Source organism: Candidozyma auris, chromosome 3 (genome assembly GCF_003013715.1).
Source record: "Candidozyma auris chromosome 3, complete sequence".
Lineage (NCBI taxonomy): Eukaryota > Fungi > Ascomycota > Pichiomycetes > Serinales > Metschnikowiaceae > Candidozyma > Candidozyma auris.
Window position 1 is genome coordinate 2,169,291 of NC_072814.1, and position 18,532 is coordinate 2,187,822.

General features: G+C 43.6%; 4 protein-coding genes and 1 non-coding gene across 5 annotated transcripts; 3 read left to right on the top strand and 2 right to left on the bottom strand. All coding sequences in view use genetic code 12, as the record gives it.

Annotated features, from left to right (window-relative positions):
* Positions 1 to 12: 12 nt before the first annotated feature.
* Positions 13 to 4,185, bottom strand: CJI96_0003612 (pleiotropic drug resistance family ABC transporter; the record flags this gene model as incomplete). The annotated part of the gene is made up of 1 exon (XM_029032549.2): positions 13 to 4,185. The coding sequence occupies one exon, from the start codon at positions 4,183 to 4,185 to the stop codon at positions 13 to 15; it is 4,173 nt and encodes a 1,390-aa protein (XP_028892864.2).
* Positions 4,186 to 5,673: 1,488 nt separating this feature from the next.
* Positions 5,674 to 5,744, bottom strand: CJI96_0003613. Its single transcript has one exon. It is a non-coding gene; the product is annotated as a tRNA-Gln (tRNA).
* A 2,210-nt stretch (positions 5,745 to 7,954) lies between these two features.
* On the top strand, positions 7,955 to 10,654 carry HSP104 (chaperone ATPase HSP104; the record flags this gene model as incomplete). Its single annotated transcript, XM_029032547.1, has 1 exon — positions 7,955 to 10,654. The coding sequence occupies one exon, from the start codon at positions 7,955 to 7,957 to the stop codon at positions 10,652 to 10,654; it is 2,700 nt and encodes an 899-aa protein (XP_028892862.1).
* Positions 10,655 to 11,086: 432 nt separating this feature from the next.
* On the top strand, positions 11,087 to 11,824 carry CJI96_0003615 (translation initiation factor 6; the record flags this gene model as incomplete). The annotated part of the gene is made up of 1 exon (XM_029032546.1): positions 11,087 to 11,824. One exon carries the CDS (start codon positions 11,087 to 11,089, stop codon positions 11,822 to 11,824), a length of 738 nt encoding a protein of 245 aa, XP_028892861.1.
* Positions 11,825 to 12,454: 630 nt separating this feature from the next.
* On the top strand, positions 12,455 to 18,214 carry STT4 (1-phosphatidylinositol 4-kinase STT4; the record flags this gene model as incomplete). Its single annotated transcript, XM_029032545.2, has 1 exon — positions 12,455 to 18,214. One exon carries the CDS (start codon positions 12,455 to 12,457, stop codon positions 18,212 to 18,214), a length of 5,760 nt encoding a protein of 1,919 aa, XP_028892860.2.
* Between the last annotated feature and the right edge of the window lie 318 nt (positions 18,215 to 18,532).

The window sequence follows — 18,532 nt, forward strand, 5'->3', positions numbered from 1 at the left end:
CATTTTTACTGACTATTGAAGAAGCTTTTTGGAACGCTTTTCCCTTGATCCTTTCGGAACTCTTGCGAGCCAATAAAAAAAGAGAGCTCCTATGATGTTGATAAAGATATAGGCGATAAATATTCCAATATCTCTCCACCGCCTGTCATAATCAATATTGATGGAAGCCAAGAATACGTTTGTGGATTTCGTCGTGCAAAAACGGCACTCGTCAATGGCTTCTTCATCTAGTAAGTACCCCCCTGCAAACTTGATATAGCTTTCCATATATTCACCACAGCTGAGCCCAGCTCCAGGTGAGAACTTCAAAATTTCAACTTCGGAACACGTTACATCAGAATTTGCCAAACCGACCGAAAGAATAGCCGAAACAAAATAAGTAAAGGGGCTGACTCTATACATGAAGACCCAAAACTTGGGCATTGAATCCTTGGGGGACAAAACACCGCAAAACATCAAGCTCATGCTAAAGAGCAAACTGGCCAAATTTGCAGCATTGTTGGCCAACTCCATGAATGAGATGCAAAGCTGACCCATGGACGATGTGTACACGTAGAAACATACGATAACAAACCACATGGTTGCACCCCTTTCCGTAACTGTATTCGTTGCTGATGCATTATTGTAAAGACCGATGGGATAATACCACACAAAATAAGCCAAAGTACCACAAACGATGTTCCATGGAATTTCTGCCGTCACGACTGCGCAAATAAAAGTTATCCAGGAGAAGGTTCTCGATGGGCGTTCTCTCACTTCATACAATGACCTTTGTGCAACGTAGTGAGGAAGGTATTGCTGGATGAGAGTATTGAAGACCACCATGAACATAAATACTGAAAACATCTGGTTCTGAAGACCTTGAAGCGAATTATCGGCTTTAAAAAAAGTGAATCCGTTGAACATTGACGCCACGATTGACAATAAAACCTTTGAATATGTATAAGATGGCGTTCTCCAATATTGCTGAAAGATTCTTTTGACAACCTGAACATATTGGGTCGAAAATCCAACAGCATACTTTTTGTACTTTTCTGGATCATCAACTACTGGTCTCATAGGTAGATTACTTTCCATCTCATCCAATTCCTTCAAAACTCTCAGGTGAGCCTCCGAATTGAGCCACACTTGGTGGTAATCGATTTCAGTGTGTGATCCGGGGGCGGCACCTATTACTTCAAGCATCCACTCGGCCGGGTTTGCGTTCGGTGGACACTTTGGAGCACCCTCACCTTCAAAGTAGTTGATTAAAGTCTGGCAATTCTCTCCCAAGTCTCCGAAATACACAGTTTCCCCTCCCTGTTGCAAAAAAAGCAACCGATCAAACTCCTTCATTAATATTGCCGAAGGCTGATGTATGGTACACAAAATTGCTTGGCCATGATCTGCTAACTTCCGGATTAATTTGCAAATAGACCATGCCGTTTGTGAGTCTAGACCGGAGGTCGGCTCATCCAAAAACAATAGTAACCTTGGTTTTGCAACTAGCTCAACGCCAATGGTTAGTCTCTTCCTCTGTTCGACATTCAAACCCTCGCCCGGAACCCCAACAACAGCATCAGCATAAGACGTCATTTCCAACAATCTGATGATGAATTCGACATAATCGTCTTTTTCAGCTCTTGATGTCGACGATGGTTGTCTTAAATAAGCAGAAAATCTAAGAGCTTCACGCACAGTTGTGGTCTCTAAATGAAGATCCTGCTGCTGAACGTATCCTATCGATCTTTGGAATGCGGAATCAAGTTCACGGCCATTGACCATCCTTCTTCCATCAGTCACTTCACCAGAAGTAAGTCTTTCTGATAATGCGTTCAACAAAGTGGTTTTACCAGCACCAGATGCACCCATTAAGGCTGTTACCTGACCGGGCTTGACCCAACCATCGACACCATTCAAAATGACTCTGTTCTCGGATTTTATTTTAACCTGATACGTCAATCCCCGCCAGTGAAAGATATCAGACGTTTTCGGCAATTTATTCTCGCTTATGTCTGAATCATCGTCAAATATCTCATCAGGCTTCAACTTCTCGTTGGATGAACCGGACTCAATATCATTCAACCGCAGACGTTTTCTCCTCTGACGCAATGCAGACTCCTGAAACACGAGGATTTCACCCTTTTGCATGGCTCCCTTGTTGATTTCAACCAAGAAAATGTACAAGAAGAAGAAGAAGACCGCAAATGCCACGATGATTCCGAAATTTCTCCAGCGATGGGAGCTCTTGTAATCGAAAGAGAGTCCAATATACCTGTCACCATCAACAAATGACTCACCTTGAATAGCTCCCTTCACGGAGCATATTACGCTATTGCCCAGTTCTGGATATCTTGGTCCAGAAGGAACGTAACTGGAGCAGGGAAATTGACGATCGTGAAATTCGTTAGCAACCAACGCTTCGAAGGCATATGCAACAACATCTATGTAGTTTATCCACCTACACCAGCCGTGCATATTTTGAGGTGGGATCACGAAACCTGTGAATACAGTTAAGGCTAGAAGTAGCACCGAAGCTGGAGTCATTGCTTGCGATAAAGACTTGGTAGCAGCACCAATACATCGAAACAAGTGAGACATGGCAATTGTACATGAGAAATTTATCAACAAGTAGAAAAAGAAGCTGCCAGCATTTCGTCTTAAATGAACCGTGAAGTAAAGCACGATATTGAAAGCGATGCATTGAATAATTTTGGGTGGAAGTTCTGTCATGATTGATGCGAAGGCATCAGCCGCTGGATGATAAAGAGCATAAGTCTTGTGTTTCTCAACTATGGGTCGAGATTCATATAGCGCAAATATCTCTAGAAGAGATCCAAATGCATTAAGCAAAACGGCAAAAAAAAGGACCGCAGTTCTGAGATAAAAAGAATCTGTGTTAACTTCCAAGTCAATGAACATGTTCGACACAATGACCGACATAATCACATTGCCGATGACTGAGAAAAGTGTGATAGAAGGGTCCCCCTGTGTCCGCCTGAAGTTTCTGCCCATAAGATGCTTTACTTGCATACCAAACGAAATCGTATAAGGTGATTGCTTTCGAGATCCCTTCGCCTGACGTGCGTGATGTGACTCAATAAACTTTTCACTTTGCAACTTGAAATCTTCTGAGTTTATTTCTTGGTCGATTCTTCTCAAAATTTCCATATGCTCCTTAGATCTTTTCCAGCTTTCGTAAAACTCTTGAGGCGTTCTTGGAACCTTATCTTCGAAGCCTTTCCGGACCTCTCTTTCACTGGGATTAGTGAGCGACGTGAGAAAATCGGCTGTTGTTTGTCTTTGAGGACAATGATAGCCCAAGTTGATGAAATACTCTTTCGCAGCTTTTGCTGAGCCATGATATATCTGATAACCCTCGTATAGAAGTATCACGTTATCGAAAAGGTCATAGGCGTCTTGGGAGCACTGATAGATTGCAATCAAGGGGGTTACCTTGGTAATGACTGCTGATGTTTTTAAAGCTCGAATAAACTCCAACGCTGTAGCTGAATCCAATCCACGAGTTGAGTTGTCCCAGCATTGCAAACATGCACGAGACAAGTGCACCTCAGCTATAGAAACTCTTTTTCTTTCACCGCCCGAAACACCCCGTATATATTCATTGCCGACTTTAGTGTTTCTTGTATGAGATAAGCCATAAGTAGCCATTGCAACCTCAGACATGTGCTTTGCATAATCTTCTCGAGATATGCCCTCTGGTCTGTTTCTCGGAGTTCTCATTCTAGCCGCAAATTCTAGGGTCTGCTGCACGGTCATCTGTGGAAAATGAGACTCCGTTTCAGCACAGTATACAACATCACCTCTATAATGTTTTTTTATATCTTTTGGAGTAAGCCCATCGTACAGAATGACGGAGTCTTTGTCAACATGGAATCCGTGAGTTTGGGTAGCAAGACACTTCAAAAGCGTCGAGCATCCGGCCCCAGGTCTACCTAAAACAACAGTGACTGACCCTGGTTCAATTATACCATCCATGGGCTTCAATATATCGAACGAGTTTCGCTCTCGGTTCGAGTGAGATTGATTCCGTATGAATTGGGACAATCTCTTGTAGATCGCATTGCCAAAATTTGCCTGATAATCTGCATCAGCAGCTTGACCATAAGCTCTAAGGTTCTTGTATATCACGCCCAAGGAGGAAGGCTTATAATAGTCGGGGTCTGAGTAAACCAACTTGTGCATGTTCTTCACCCAAAACCTAGAATCGAACGAGTCTGAATTGGGATCCAAGCGAGGATCCAAATCCACGTTGCCGATTGGATTTACCCCTGGAACAGAAATTCAGCTGAGCGATCGGATCAAGGAGTGGTCAGTCAGCGCTTCTTCATCAGAGCGTCTGGTAGCCGTGCGAGCGAGCAGACGGATCTCCTCTGCAACTTCCTCAGTAAAACCACGATACACTATCTCACTGGAGCTATCACTTGTCATTGCTCGGTCCTGAGAAGTAGTGGACTTGATTTCTGAGGCTAACAACAGTGCAGCGGGTAAATGCACGATACTTATACTATCTTTTGCAGCCGCCGGATCGGTTAGTGCTTCGCGCAATCCCTCCGACCCGGGTGGCCTAAGTGGGGCAAGTGGTAGTGACTTTCTTTCTCCTTCTTAGAATAACTTTGAGCATAGTTTGTCAAGACATTGTATAGACAGTCCAGCGATATTTCACAGTTGTGCTTGTTCCTTAATTCGACATCAACTATATATGGCACCAGCTTGTCTCGCTCGTAAAACCCGCACGGCTGTAGCGATGCAGTGATAAGGTGAGAGTGTCTTCGGAACCGGATGAGGAGACTGTCCCGTCTCTCGGTTCTTCGGATACAGATACAACCGGGAATAACCTTATGAATGGTCATTCGGCAGGTGGGTTATTCCTTCGTTCTTTCGATGTTGTAACACTTTTTACTACAGAAAGGTTGAGTTTTCTTCAGCTGAATTTTGCTAGGATGTCTCGCAAGAAGCAATTCGTTTGATTTCAAGGCTTTCATAAGACTTAACCAGATGTTTATCTAGGGAATTTTTGTTGCTACCTCTGATTTCAAGTTGATCATTATGATTCGCCTTCACATTTCTCGTTGATTGTCTCAGCTACACTTGCTTGTTTACAGCTTATATTCACTGAAATCGGACACAAGAAAACTCACAAATCATGTAATTTAAAACGGGAAAAAAAAAAGACGGAAAAAAATTCAAGTTTTTTTTTACACTTACATACGTTAGGAAAAAAAATTTACACATTTGTGCAGCCAATTTGTCATGGACAAGTAGTTCTCAAATCTTCACACCTGGCATGTCCTTGCCAACTCTCACAGCGATCCCGACAGGATTAGCTATAACAGTGTCCAAATCCCAAATCCCGGCTCTATAATAGATATCTTTTTTTAAAAATTCAAGCACTTCCTCTCTAGAATCAGCGTACATATGAAAGGTACTTCCCGCAAATTGCTTTTTTTCCGTATCCTTGTAAATTGCGCCAGCTGATGTAACAATTCCTTCATTGACTGTGGAAGGAATGCTCTTTACGTGCTCCTCTCTGACAGCAGACCTATCAGACCCTGGCTTATCATATACTATAACGTTCCACTCGAGTTTTGCCATTGTACAAGTAGTAGCTTCACTGAGCATAAATTGAGCTCGCGCAAAAATTAATACGCCAGAATCGGAAAAGGGAAAAAAAGGTCCCACTGGGGTTCGAACCCAGGTTACCGGAATCAGAATCCGAGGTGATACCACTACACTATAGGACCGGACCTTCAAATTGGTCGCAAACCTGTCTTTACATATCATACAAGCCATGTTCCTGTTTCTTACAATTTTAGTACTCAAATCCTTCCTAATCACACTGTTTTCTACTATAAGTGAAAAGCTAAAGTACTCATAAAAAAAGAAAAATGGAGTCTATAAAAATAAAGGAAAAAAAAAGAAGAGAAAAAAAAGAGTAAATCTCGTTTAACGTGTTCATAAAATAAATCAAGGGCGTTGGCAGCTGGAGAACGGAAGTGACCCTCCCGGAGCTACTGATTCGAGCCCTAAGGTCTGCGATGCAACGAGTTACTCAAATGTGTCTATAAATGCACACTAAATGACGTGTGGAAATTCATCGAATAGTCTTGGCTGAAGTTCAGAGGGAACCATTGGCACCGCACGGTGATGGATTGACACTAGTCGAGGATATAAGGGGTTTTGTTTTCTATGGTGATATAGTTTTCGAGTTAGTACGGAAGTGGCAACACTGAAATCCTAACGCTCATCTAATACATGAAATCTTTATCACCTTCACAATGAGTGTGTCTGCTCAAGAATCTGGTGGAACATAATTCTGATGCGGACACTGATGAAATTGACGGAGATGACAGCTTCTAAAGATGTCTTCGTTGAATATTTGGGCAAATTTTGTGAAGATATTTAATATACATATCTTCATCCCCCAGTGGTGGAACCAATACCCGGGACCAGGATTGTCTTCTGAAGCGTCAACTTAAACAAGCGATGAGAAAGATTAGTCCATATGGACTGTAATATCTGAAAGATGCCTATACTTTTGTAAAGTAAGTGTCTCTAGCAAGTGAAGCTGATCGAGGTTTGTTTGCTGTAGTGAAGTAGTTTTATTCACTTATATCGGAATATTTTGTCAAAAAAATTAGTTTGAGGAAGCTTTGTCCTTTTCCAGCTCACCCTTAATCAAATGTCTTGGGGAAAAAAAAGAAAAAAAAAGAGTAGAGAAGAAAATCAGGGAAAAACCCGAACTAGAGTATATGACACCCAAGAGAACTAAAGTACCAAAGCCTGTGAGGAATTGAGAACATAAATGATAGTTTCCACAACATGTCTCCATGTGAGGCAGAAGAGATCAAAAGAAATTGCAGGATTCTTTTTGTAGTCGAAGAAGCTTGTACAGTCCATCAACACAAACAAAAACTGTTAATCTTGCTTTTCTTAGAAATTCTCTATGAGTGTGGGCGGGGATATAATTCTTACAATTCTTTGAAGACTGACAAAGTCATGGTCTTGCTGTGTTGCTGGCTTTTTTTTACCAGTGAAAAATTGTCCGTAGATCTTTTCAATACTCGCATTTTTGATTGCAAAATGTAAACTTAAACTCCACAATAATGACATACTACTGTTTACAAATTAAATCAAAAAAATTTAAATAATAAATCAATTAAATTAAATAAATCGCAATAGCATGCCCGCTTTGAATAGTTCTCTGAGCCAGCAGGAATTCATACTTTGAAGACCATTACAGTAGTAAGTTAGTTCCACTCTAAATGTTGTTTGATTTGATTTACCCATTATCTATTTTCTCGTTCGGGAGCATAGATTGTACATCTGGGTAAGCACATCCACATGTAGTTCCTCATGACCCACATTGAATGGCTCTGCAGATTTCAAATGATAAATGCTTAATGAAGAAGATGGGATAGGTTGGCGCCTAATTGGCTGACTCCTCTCACACCTCTCTTCGTCGTATCGACTTAGCAGCTGATGATATCAACAACAATATATACCGGTACTGATTCATCCTTCTGGAAATACAGAACCTTGCTGTCAACTCCGCACAAACCGATCACAGTTAAATTTTAAACTCCAAGCACAGCACTCTGAGTTGACACGGACACCAAGAGAAACGTGAGGGAAAAAAATGGCTCAGATTATCTCACGCCATATGTTCAAGTCAAACCATCACTTAATCTCCTCGACCCTATTACACCCCACTCTCTTAAAAAACCCCTTGTGATCAGGCCACTGTATCCCATAACTCGCGCTAATTGTTCCTGCCTCTGCTACATTTTTGAATTTTTTTGCAACCATTCTGTCGAACCTGCACACATCTAGAAGCTTCTAGTACTATCGTGCATCTTCTGGGCCTTTCCTTGCATCTGTGACTATGGGAGTATATAAGGGAGGCACATTGCTTGCTCTTTATCAGTAATCACTGAACTACATACCAATTAACATGGACGAAACTCAGTTCACGGACAATGCCTTGCAAATCATTAAGAAGGCTACTGAACTTGCTAAGGAGGGTTCCCATTCGCAGGTGGTACCTTTACACTTCCTAGCTGCCATGGTACCTACCGATGAGGAAACCTCCACGATGTACCTCAAGACACTTATCCAAAGAGCCAGGTACGAGTGGCCTGACTTTGAAAGAATTGTTAATAGGCATCTTGTAAGGTTGCCCAGCCAGACTCCTGCTCCAGACGAGGTGAGATTGAGCTATGCTGCTGGTCAGATGCTCACCAACGCCACAAAGATCAAGGCAGAGCAGAAGGACTCATACGTCGCCCAAGACCACATATTGTTGGCTCTTTTGAGGGACAATAGTATCACTGACATCTTTAAGGAGGCCAAGATTAATGTGGATACCATCAAGACCCAGGCGTTGGAGTTGAGAGGAAATCAAAGAATTGACTCCAGGCAAGCGGATTCTTCTCAAAATTTTGAATTTTTGAGCAAGTACTGCGAAGACTTGACAGAGAAGGCCCGCGAAGGTAAGATCGATCCTGTGATCGGCAGAGAAGAGGAGATCAGAAGAGTAATCAGGGTATTAGCCAGAAGAACCAAGTCTAACTCGGTTTTGATTGGTGAGGCTGGCGTTGGTAAGACCTCTATCGTGGAGGGTGTTGCCCAAAGAATCATTGACGGAGATGTACCCAGCATTTTGGCCAACTCGAGACTTTTTGCGCTTGACTTGGGTGCATTAACTGCTGGTGCAAAGTATAAGGGTGAGTTCGAAGAGAGAATCAAAGGCGTGTTGAAGGATATCGAAGACTCTAAAGACATGATTATTCTCTTCATTGACGAAATTCACATGTTAATGGGCGACGGCAAGTCTGACGCAGCTAATTTGCTCAAGCCAATGTTGGCCAGAGGCGCCTTGCACTGTATTGGTGCCACCACTTTCGCTGAATATAGGAAGCATATTTCGAAGGATGGTGCCTTTGAAAGAAGATTCCAAAAGATCGACGTTCCTGCTACTACAATCCCCGAAACTGTTGCTATTTTGAGAGGTTTGCAGCCTAGATATGAAATTCACCACGGTGTGCGTATCTTGGACTCTGCGTTGGTTTCCGCTGCTCAATTGGCTTCAAGGTACTTGACCTACAGAAGTTTACCTGACTCAGCTGTTGACTTGATTGACGAAACGGCTGCTACAGTCGCTGTTCAAAGAGATTCTAAACCAGAAGAATTGGACAACTTGGAAAGAGAGCTTAATTTGGTAGAAGTTGAAATTAACGCTCTTGAAAGGGACAAGGATGCCGACTCTGAATCAGTTGATCGCCTTGAACAGGCTAAGAGAAGAAAAGCAGAATTGGAGGAACGTCTCATTCCGTTGAAGGAGCGGTTCAATGAGGAGCGGAAAGGTCACGATGAGTTGATCGCTTTGAAGAGAAAGTTGGATGAGTTGGAGATCAAGGCTCAAGATGCCGAAAGAAGACATGACAACGCTGCTGCGGCTGACTTGAGATACTTCGCTATTCCTGATGTCAAAAAACAGATCGAAGTAATGGAGATCAAGGTTGCCGAAGAAGAGTCTTCAAGCACCATGTTGCAGAATGTTGTCGGCCCAGATAGTGTTGCTGAGACTGCTGCCAGATTGACGGGTATACCAGTGACGAAATTGACTCAAGCCGAGAATGCTAAGTTAATCAACATGGAGAAGGTTTTGTCGTCAGAAGTTGTTGGCCAGAGTGAAGCCATTAAGGCGGTCTCTAACGCTGTCAGATTGACAAGATCTGGTTTAGCCAACCCTAACCAGCCAGCTTCCTTCATGTTCCTCGGTTTGTCTGGCTCGGGTAAGACCGAGTTAGCTAAAAAAGTTGCTGGGTTCCTCTTTGCTGACGAGAGGGCAATGATCAGAATTGACTGTTCTGAATTGGGCGACAAATGGTCCGCTTCTAAGTTACTTGGTGCTGCTCCAGGTTACGTTGGCTACGAAGAAGGAGGAATTCTCACCGAAGCTGTATTGAGAAAACCATACTCGGTTATCTTATTTGACGAGGTAGAGAAGGCTGCCCCTGAAGTCTTGACTGTCTTGTTGCAAATCCTCGATGACGGTAGAGTCACTTCCTCCCAAGGTAAAGTTATCAACTGTTCCAACGCTATTATTATAATGACATCGAATTTGGGTGCAGAATATATCAATGCATCAAAGGGACCGAAGATTGACCCTCAGACAAAAGAGTTGGTGATGGCTGCGGTCAAGTCCCATTTCAGGCCAGAGTTTCTCAACCGTATCTCTTCAATGGTTGTATTCAACAGATTGTCCAGAAAGGCGATTGCAAAAATAGTGAAGATCAGGCTCAATGAGATTCAACAACGTTTCGCAGCCAACGGAAAGACTCTTCACTTGGATGTCTCAGATGAAGCTTTAGAGTACTTGTGCACACACGGATATTCTTCCGACTTGGGTGCCCGGCCACTTAACCGTCTCATTCAAAGTGAGGTCTTGAACCGCTTAGCAATCTTGTTATTAAAAGGACAAATCAGAGATAAGGAAACGGCACGTGTTGTACTTGGGAAAAAAGGCTTGGAGGTTGTGCCCAACCATGAGGCTGAAGACGAGGAAATGGCAGATGCTATTGAGGACTGGGAAGATAGCGAAGACTATGACGAAGTGCCTGATGAGGTACTGCCAGTCGAGCTTGATTAAATACATGAAACTGAACAACTTGTTGACCTGAATCATAAAGTGTGTTATTCTTAATAAGAAGAATAAATTTATACGTAATACAAATTAATAGAGATAAATCTTGTAGTAAACACAGCAATAGAAAATTCCGAGTAAGTGTTGAATCTTCAGGCGCTCTTTTCGCAACCGAAGATCATCGCATGGGACGCGTTCAATCAGCGGCAACCGCCACTAGTACAGAACAGAGCCTCTCATCAAAGATTTCCACAAACATCGTAGGCAACTAATCGACGAAAGCAGAAAAAAAGTCTAACGTGAAATGACTCACTTCGCCAAATTCATTCGTGGCGACTAATATGAGCGAGACACGACCATCAATACCTCATCACGGTTGCGAGAAAAATTGCATATATCAATCAAGGGAATTATAGTACTTACCAAGCATAAAACATTATGGCTAGCAGAACTCAGTTTGAAAATAGCAACGAGGTCGGGGTGTTCTCCAAATTGACCAACTCATACTGTCTTGTCGCCGTGGGCGGCTCCGAGAATTTCTACTCCGCCTTTGAGGCCGAGCTTGGAGACGTCATCCCAATAGTAAGAACCACCATTGCCGGTACCCGTATTGTCGGTCGTATGACTGCTGGAAACAGACGTGGTCTTTTGGTGCCTACGCAAACCACGGACCAGGAGTTGATGCATTTGAGAAACTCGTTGCCAGACAGTGTGAAGATTCAGAGAGTCGAAGAGAGGCTCTCCGCCTTGGGAAATGTCATTTGTTGTAACGACTATGTGGCGCTTGTGCACCCCGACATTGAAAGAGAAACCGAGGAGTTGATTGCAGACGTACTTGGTGTGGAGGTGTTTCGTCAGACCATTGCAGGTAACGTGTTGGTAGGTTCCTACTGTTCCCTTTCTAACCAGGGCGGCCTAGTTCACCCACAGACAAGCATCCAGGACCAAGAGGAGTTGTCCTCGCTTTTGCAAGTGCCACTTGTGGCTGGTACTGTGAACAGAGGTTCTTCTGTTGTTGGTGCAGGTATGGTTGTAAACGACTGGTTGGCCGTGGCTGGTTTGGATACCACTGCACCAGAGCTTTCGGTGGTGGAATCCATCTTCAGGTTGCAGGATGCCCAGCCTGATGCTATCGCGGGCAACTTGAGAGACACTTTGATTGAAACTTACACGTAAACTCTCAGCGAGCTCGGCTACTAGCTTATCGCTAAAAGCTGATTTCAAGCTTCAAGCTTGAGATCTTAGGCTCCTAGCAGCATGCTGCTCGCAGCTCTGGCATTTATATCTGGCATTGTAAAATAGAACGACCAACGTGGTCTGGCGGCATAGCTCCAGCGTCTACATAGTAATGTACAACTCTCGGGAAGAATGGTTGAATTTAATACATGCAGATGATGCAAAGAGGATTCTATGCAAAGACCTCAAAACTTGCCCGATGGCATTATCCGTAGCTTGCAGTGCATTAAGACTTTTCATATGTGCTGCTGCGACTCATGTTCGTGAATTTACATGTGTCGGCTGCGAACCCCACAAATAGGCCGAAGCTGTCAATTTTGTCAACGATCAAATCAAACCAAAAAAAAGTAAAACTTTCAAATTCCCCAACTTTGTACCTCCATAATGGTATAAATTTCATCTCAATATTCTTGCAGCATCTCCAGATCGCTGGCAAGTGCTATTTTCCAGTAACCGTATTGAGTAAATCGTCCTGCACATCATTCTATCGCCATATGCTTCTGCTCGCTCGGTTATATAGGTCTCATTCACCTCCCAACAGGTGCCAAATCTCCATCATTAAGCTTCATTATGGACTTCTTAGGTGTACCTCGTGGTGCAATCCGCGCCAAAGCGTACCAGAAGTTGGCGAAGCTCTCTGTTGAAAATACGTCAAAAACTACTAAGGAAAACTTCAATGCCTTATTCACTTCCACTTCGCAGCCTACAGAGTTGTCCCTGGTGGCCATGTCTTTGAAGGAATTCGAGATCTTGTCGGCACTATGCGACGCTGTAAATGGAGACATGGTCAATAAGGACCAGGTCCATGTATTGGAGGGTAAATTTCACTTGTACTTGCTTGAGTTACCTCGCCAGAAGTTCTCGAGTGCAGTGTTTGAAGCTACTGGGCTGATGGCTCCATGGCACATTTTGGGTGAGAAGCTTGCTACAGCCTTGCTGCAACTAGCAACGAAGTTTGACGGTGTCTTGCTTGATAAGGTTTCGGAAACTTTCACAATGTTTGTGAAGAAGTTTTTTGCAAACAATGATCTCGATTGTCTGGACTACTTAACCTTGTTGGGTGTTATTAGTGGATTGGTGCAAAGTGCTCAGTTCTTCGTATCTTCTCCACGAGCATTCAAGGTCTTTACCCAATTGGACGTGTGCATTGATAACATCGACTTCTTGAATGATGTAGAGTCGTACATCACTACGGCCTACTCATACGGGGACCTTCGCAAGTTCCTTGACCACCACGGTGTCGGCGAGTTTTCGCCAATCTTGTTCGTGGAAAGATTGAGTGTTTTAATGAGCGCAATTGCAAACTCCATTGTGCGTGTTGGTGAAGCCACCAATTTATTGGATTCCTTGTTGGCCAAGGCTGCTGCTGACCAGGATGAAGAATTTGATCCTTTGTCTGAAAACTTACCTAATGCTACGCTGGCTACGGATGCGCCTAATGGAACCATTCGCTCCATTACGAGCAATTCAGACATTTACTCCATGACTGAGGATGCTCCTTTGGGTCCATTGAATGCTTCTCAAATGGACTTCCTCTCTCAACTCGCTGATCTTGCTCTTGCTAAGATCCAGTTTTTGGACCGTGGTGAATCGTACATCGTATACTCCACCTATGCTCGTTTGGAGCTCGGCTACCAAGCAAAAAGTCACTTTTTGCTGGTCATCGGTTGTGGCGCTTACAACAAATTAGTCAGTGTCGACACTGCTGTTAAGATCTTTCATAATTCGGTGAGCATCTACGATGTGATGTTGGACCGTAATCTTGGCTCTGCAGTGATTCAATTGGGTTCCTTGCTCACTTTCATAGATTCTTCTGTCGGATCTTCCTTGACGAGGTCTTTTACTTCATTGGTTGCAAACCCAAATTTCGACTCGCACAGCTGTCAGGTGGCTTCCAAGAGCGTTGGTCTTGCTAGCAAAGTGCTCTCGCAAGATGCTGTGGTCACAACGATTTATGCCTTGACAAACTTGTTGTTTGTTGGTAATGACGGCTTGCAGTTGAATTACCGTGCCAGAAGAAACACTGGTCTTAGAGGTGCCTCCACTGGTGATTCGTCTGGGATTTCACCTCAAATCGAGAACGGTGGTACAGGTGGCCGTCTTATTTCAAGCAACAGTATCCTGAGAAGAGGTGTCTCAACCGGTACCAAGGACTCCTTCAACTTCACTGAAAGCGAATACAAAAAGGTATGCGAGCATGCTGTTATCGCTATTGGTGAGGTTGTAGCCGCTTGTGGTGATGAGAGCGTCAGCACTTTGGCAACTACAATCTTATCGCAGAAGGCTTTGAAGTTGAACAAGGTGGTTGCACCCTTGTTACTTAAGGGTTTGGTATCTACAGCACCATACTTGCCCGAAAAGGAGTTTGTCATCTTGGTCAAGTTGATTCACAAGTTGACGTTTGATGCCTATGACAGCAAGAAACAAGAACTTTTGGACATTTTGCAGGAGAAGGCTTGTGACTTGTCGAGATCACTCACCCAGGAGAACCCGTTGTACATGGTATATTTGTCTGAGCTTTTGAGTGCTATTGTTAGTAAAGGTGACGTCCAAGTTTTGGATCATCACCGTTCTCATGGCGAAATCAGTGCGATTGGTGATCAGATATCTCTCTATTTGAAGCCATTGGCAGCACTCTTGCCTGATGTACACAAGGGTGAAAAGCCAGTCAATATCTCTGACAACAAAATCGTTGAGTTGTTTAGGAACATTTGGTTCAACATGGTAGTCCACGGATACTCCATCAACTCTACTCACGGTAAGACTTTTAGCGCTGAGTTGGAAAAAATCGCCTACAACACGCCACCATTGGCTTCTGTCGTATCTTGGAATAGAACTGAGACATCCTTGGAATTGAACACGGTATTGAAGCGTGGCTCTTCAAACCACAACGTCAAGGACCACAGGCACATTGTCGGTGATGTGTTTGAGATTTCGAGAACAACTTCGCATTCGAAGTTGATGTTTTTGGCTGCTGCCTTGTTCGTGGAGTCACTCAGAGTCAAGACTGGTGACTGTCACACTATCTTGAAATATTATTCTGATCCATCAATGAGAACTAGTGGCATTGACAAGTACATCGGATCCATTGCTTTCCAGATTAACAAGGACTTCATCGAGTTGGTTCATTGCGGAGCTGATAAGCAGTTTTCCGCTGATAACATTGCTGAACAACTCACTCACATGTTAACTTTGTGTTGTTACGGCCAAGAAGATTTGCAGGATGCTGCTATTAAGTGCTGCGACTTGCTTATCAACAAGGTGCCCTCTTCCTTGTGCCACCACAGAAGTTTGTTCGCTTTGTTTGATTTGTTGACGCTTTTGTACGACAGTGTCATGGATGCTGAAGTTAGTCAGTACGAGCCAACTTTTGCTTACACAGCGAAGAAGACTGGAATACAATTGAACTTACCGGATTCATATGTTTGGAGGGAGACCACATTCAAGAGGTTTCATGAGAAGGCGAAGCATTGGACCACTTTGCTTTTGGCCAAGTGCAACTTTGACACCAAGAGTTTGATTCAGGCTTACGTCTCTGATCCAGAGGGACTGTTTAGTAAACTGGGTGTTCAGTTCGGCGTCTCCTTTGCGTTAGAAGCGGCTGGTAGTATCGGGCCAGCTGATCGTGAATTGGTGAATTTCAATCAAAATAGTCTGAATTTGCTTCCAGGTCTTGTATCCCAGTTGACTTGGAGGTCAAACTTTGTATCAGACTTGATGAACAGAGTCCCTTTGCACACCCCTGCTGCTGCTGAAGAGGCAATACGTGAATTAAGGGTCCAAGTTAAATCCTTGAAGCACTTGATTGCCGACGAGGGCCAACACGTTCCAAATCGTGATGTTCTTGATCTCATGAGTGAACTTGCTGGGTTTTCTCTTATTCAAGATAACAACTTAGCAGAAGCTGTCCGCTACTTGGTTGAAATCCCATTTGTGATTTTTGAGTCTAGTATTATGAAGGGCGCCTTAGGTATTTGGGGAGCTGTCATGAAGGAAAAGCCAAATCTTTCGATTCTTGTTTTGTCAGAAATTACGAAGAGATGGGAGATGTCCATCAACATGAAGCAAGGTGTTTACTCCACAGAACACGATCTTCAGGACCCTGAGTTTGCCAAGATGGAATACGCACCAAGTAATTACCAGTACGCTTCTAAGCGAGCGACCGCTGTTAGTAAGTCTTTCCAGCCGCATTCCGAAATTATTAAATTGCTTTCTTCCAACTTTGAAGCTACTTTGAACCAAAGTGACCACTTGTTAAAAATATTTACGAGATTCGTGAAAGCAGGTTTGCAAAACTTGACTTCGGCAAGTTTACATCCATTTGCAAGATACACTAGATTTGAGTTGATAAGGTTTGCTTTTGATGTATTGAACTATCACATCAAGTTGAGATCTAGATCGAGCCAACGTCTCACTGAATTGATCATTGATGGCTCTTTGTCCTGGTTCAAGGGCAGAGCTAGCTTTCCATTTGGCTCAAATGTTTTGAAGGTCAAGGCAGACTTCACGTTGTTGAAGGAGGTCACCAAAATGTTGAGCAATCTCAACACTTTCAACAACAGCACATTGGAACTGAAAAAGACTTTATTGATGTTCTTCTTGGATGACGAGATTTCAAAGATTTCTGTGTGGTTGAACCCAACACTGCCAAATGACACAAGGGGCTCCTTTGCCTCATCTCACTTGAGTGGCGATCATATCACCAGAGCATACGATATCAGCCCTAGATTAGCTGTGAACTTGGCAAACCGTTACAAGCTCAGAAATTTGGACGAGATTTTGCAAAGTTTGATCACCAAAAACCCCTTGCCCGCCCTTACGTGCCCCGACGCTGTTCAATACTTTATTGGCATCAACGCAGGGTCCAGTATGCCAACCCATCACTTGTTATTCTGGGATGCTTTGTCACCGATTGATGCGATCACTTTATTCTTGCCTCCATTCGGTAAGAACCCATACATTTTGCAATACACCATGAGATCACTTGAGCATCACGATGTGAATTTGACCTTTTTCTACGTTCCTCAAATCGTTCAATCTCTCCGCTACGATGCGAAGGGATATGTCAAGAGGTTCATCGTTGAAACCGCTAGAGTTTCTCAATTGTTTGCTCATCAGATTATCTGGAATATGTTGGCCAATAGCTACAAAGACGAAGATGCCACCGAGCCAGATTCTTTGAAGCCTGTTTTGGATGAATGTCAGCAATTGATGTTGGATAGTTTGGATGAGGAAGATTTGGCATTCTATAAGAAGGAGTTTGGTTTCTTCAACGAAGTTACCTCCATCTCTGGCAAATTGAAACCGTACATCAAAAAGTCTAAGGCGGAAAAGAAAGTGAAGATTGACGAAGAGATGGCAAAGATCGTTGTTCAGCCAGACGTGTACTTGCCAAGTAACCCTGATGGAGTTTTGGTGGACATTAACAGAAAGTCAGGTAAGCCATTACAGTCCCACGCCAAGGCGCCTTTCATGGCAACATTCAAGATTAAAAAGGAAATTGACGATGTTGATGAGTACGGGAACACTGTCAAGGTGCCTATAGAGAAGTGGCAGAGTGCCATCTTCAAAGTTGGTGATGACTGTAGACAAGATGTGTTGGCATTGCAATTGATCTCTGTCTTCAGATCTATCTGGTTGTCCTGTGGTTTAGACCTTTATGTCTTCCCATACCGTGTGACTGCCACTGCCCCAGGTTGTGGTGTTATTGATGTTTTGCCAAACTCGACAAGTAGAGATATGCTTGGAAGAGAGGCCGTTAACGGATTGTACCAATACTACATCACAAAGTTTGGCCCCGAAAACTCCATTGAGTTCCAAAGAGCAAGAAACAACTTGATTAGATCGCTAGCAGCCTACTCGATCATCTCTTACTTGCTTCAATTCAAGGACAGACACAATGGTAACATCATGTACGACGACCAAGGCCATGTGTTGCATATCGACTTTGGTTTCTGTTTCGATATTGTGCCCGGAGGAGTCAAGTTCGAAGCAGCTCCATTCAAGTTGACCAAGGAGATGGTGATGGTTCTCGGAGGCAACGATCAGACACAAGCTTATAAGTGGTTTGAGGAGCTTTGTATCAAGGGATACCTCGCTTGTAGGCCATACATGGAAACGATTGTGAGGTGCGTGAACCCAATGTTGGAGAGTGGGTTGCCTTGTTTCAAGGAAACCACAATCAAGAAGTTGAGAAAAAGATTTTCACCTGGCAAGACCGAGAAGGAAGCGGCACTATTCTTCAAGGGCTTGATCAAGAAGTCGTACGAGAGTTTTTACACCACCGGTTATGACGAGTTCCAACGTCTTACCAACGGTATTCCATACTAAGATTTTTATACTGAAGACATTCGAAGAATACCTTGCGTAGTACTCTATCCTTGGGTTGATCAAGATTGTAGGGACTACAAATCAACAGTATTAGGGGGCCTTTGGTTAGGCAGCATATTGAATTCTAATCCGACAATCCTAGGACGGCACTCCCTCAGACACCTCAACGAAAACAGTCTACGCCGCGATATTCATCTCTCGCACATCGCCTTCACGATTTCTGCTAAATCTCCTCCAAGACAAATCTGCTTGGCGCCTAGGCCAAGAGGAGTGGGTGCGCAGGTGGAAACGTTGAGCACCCTAGCTGTGGGCGGAGCA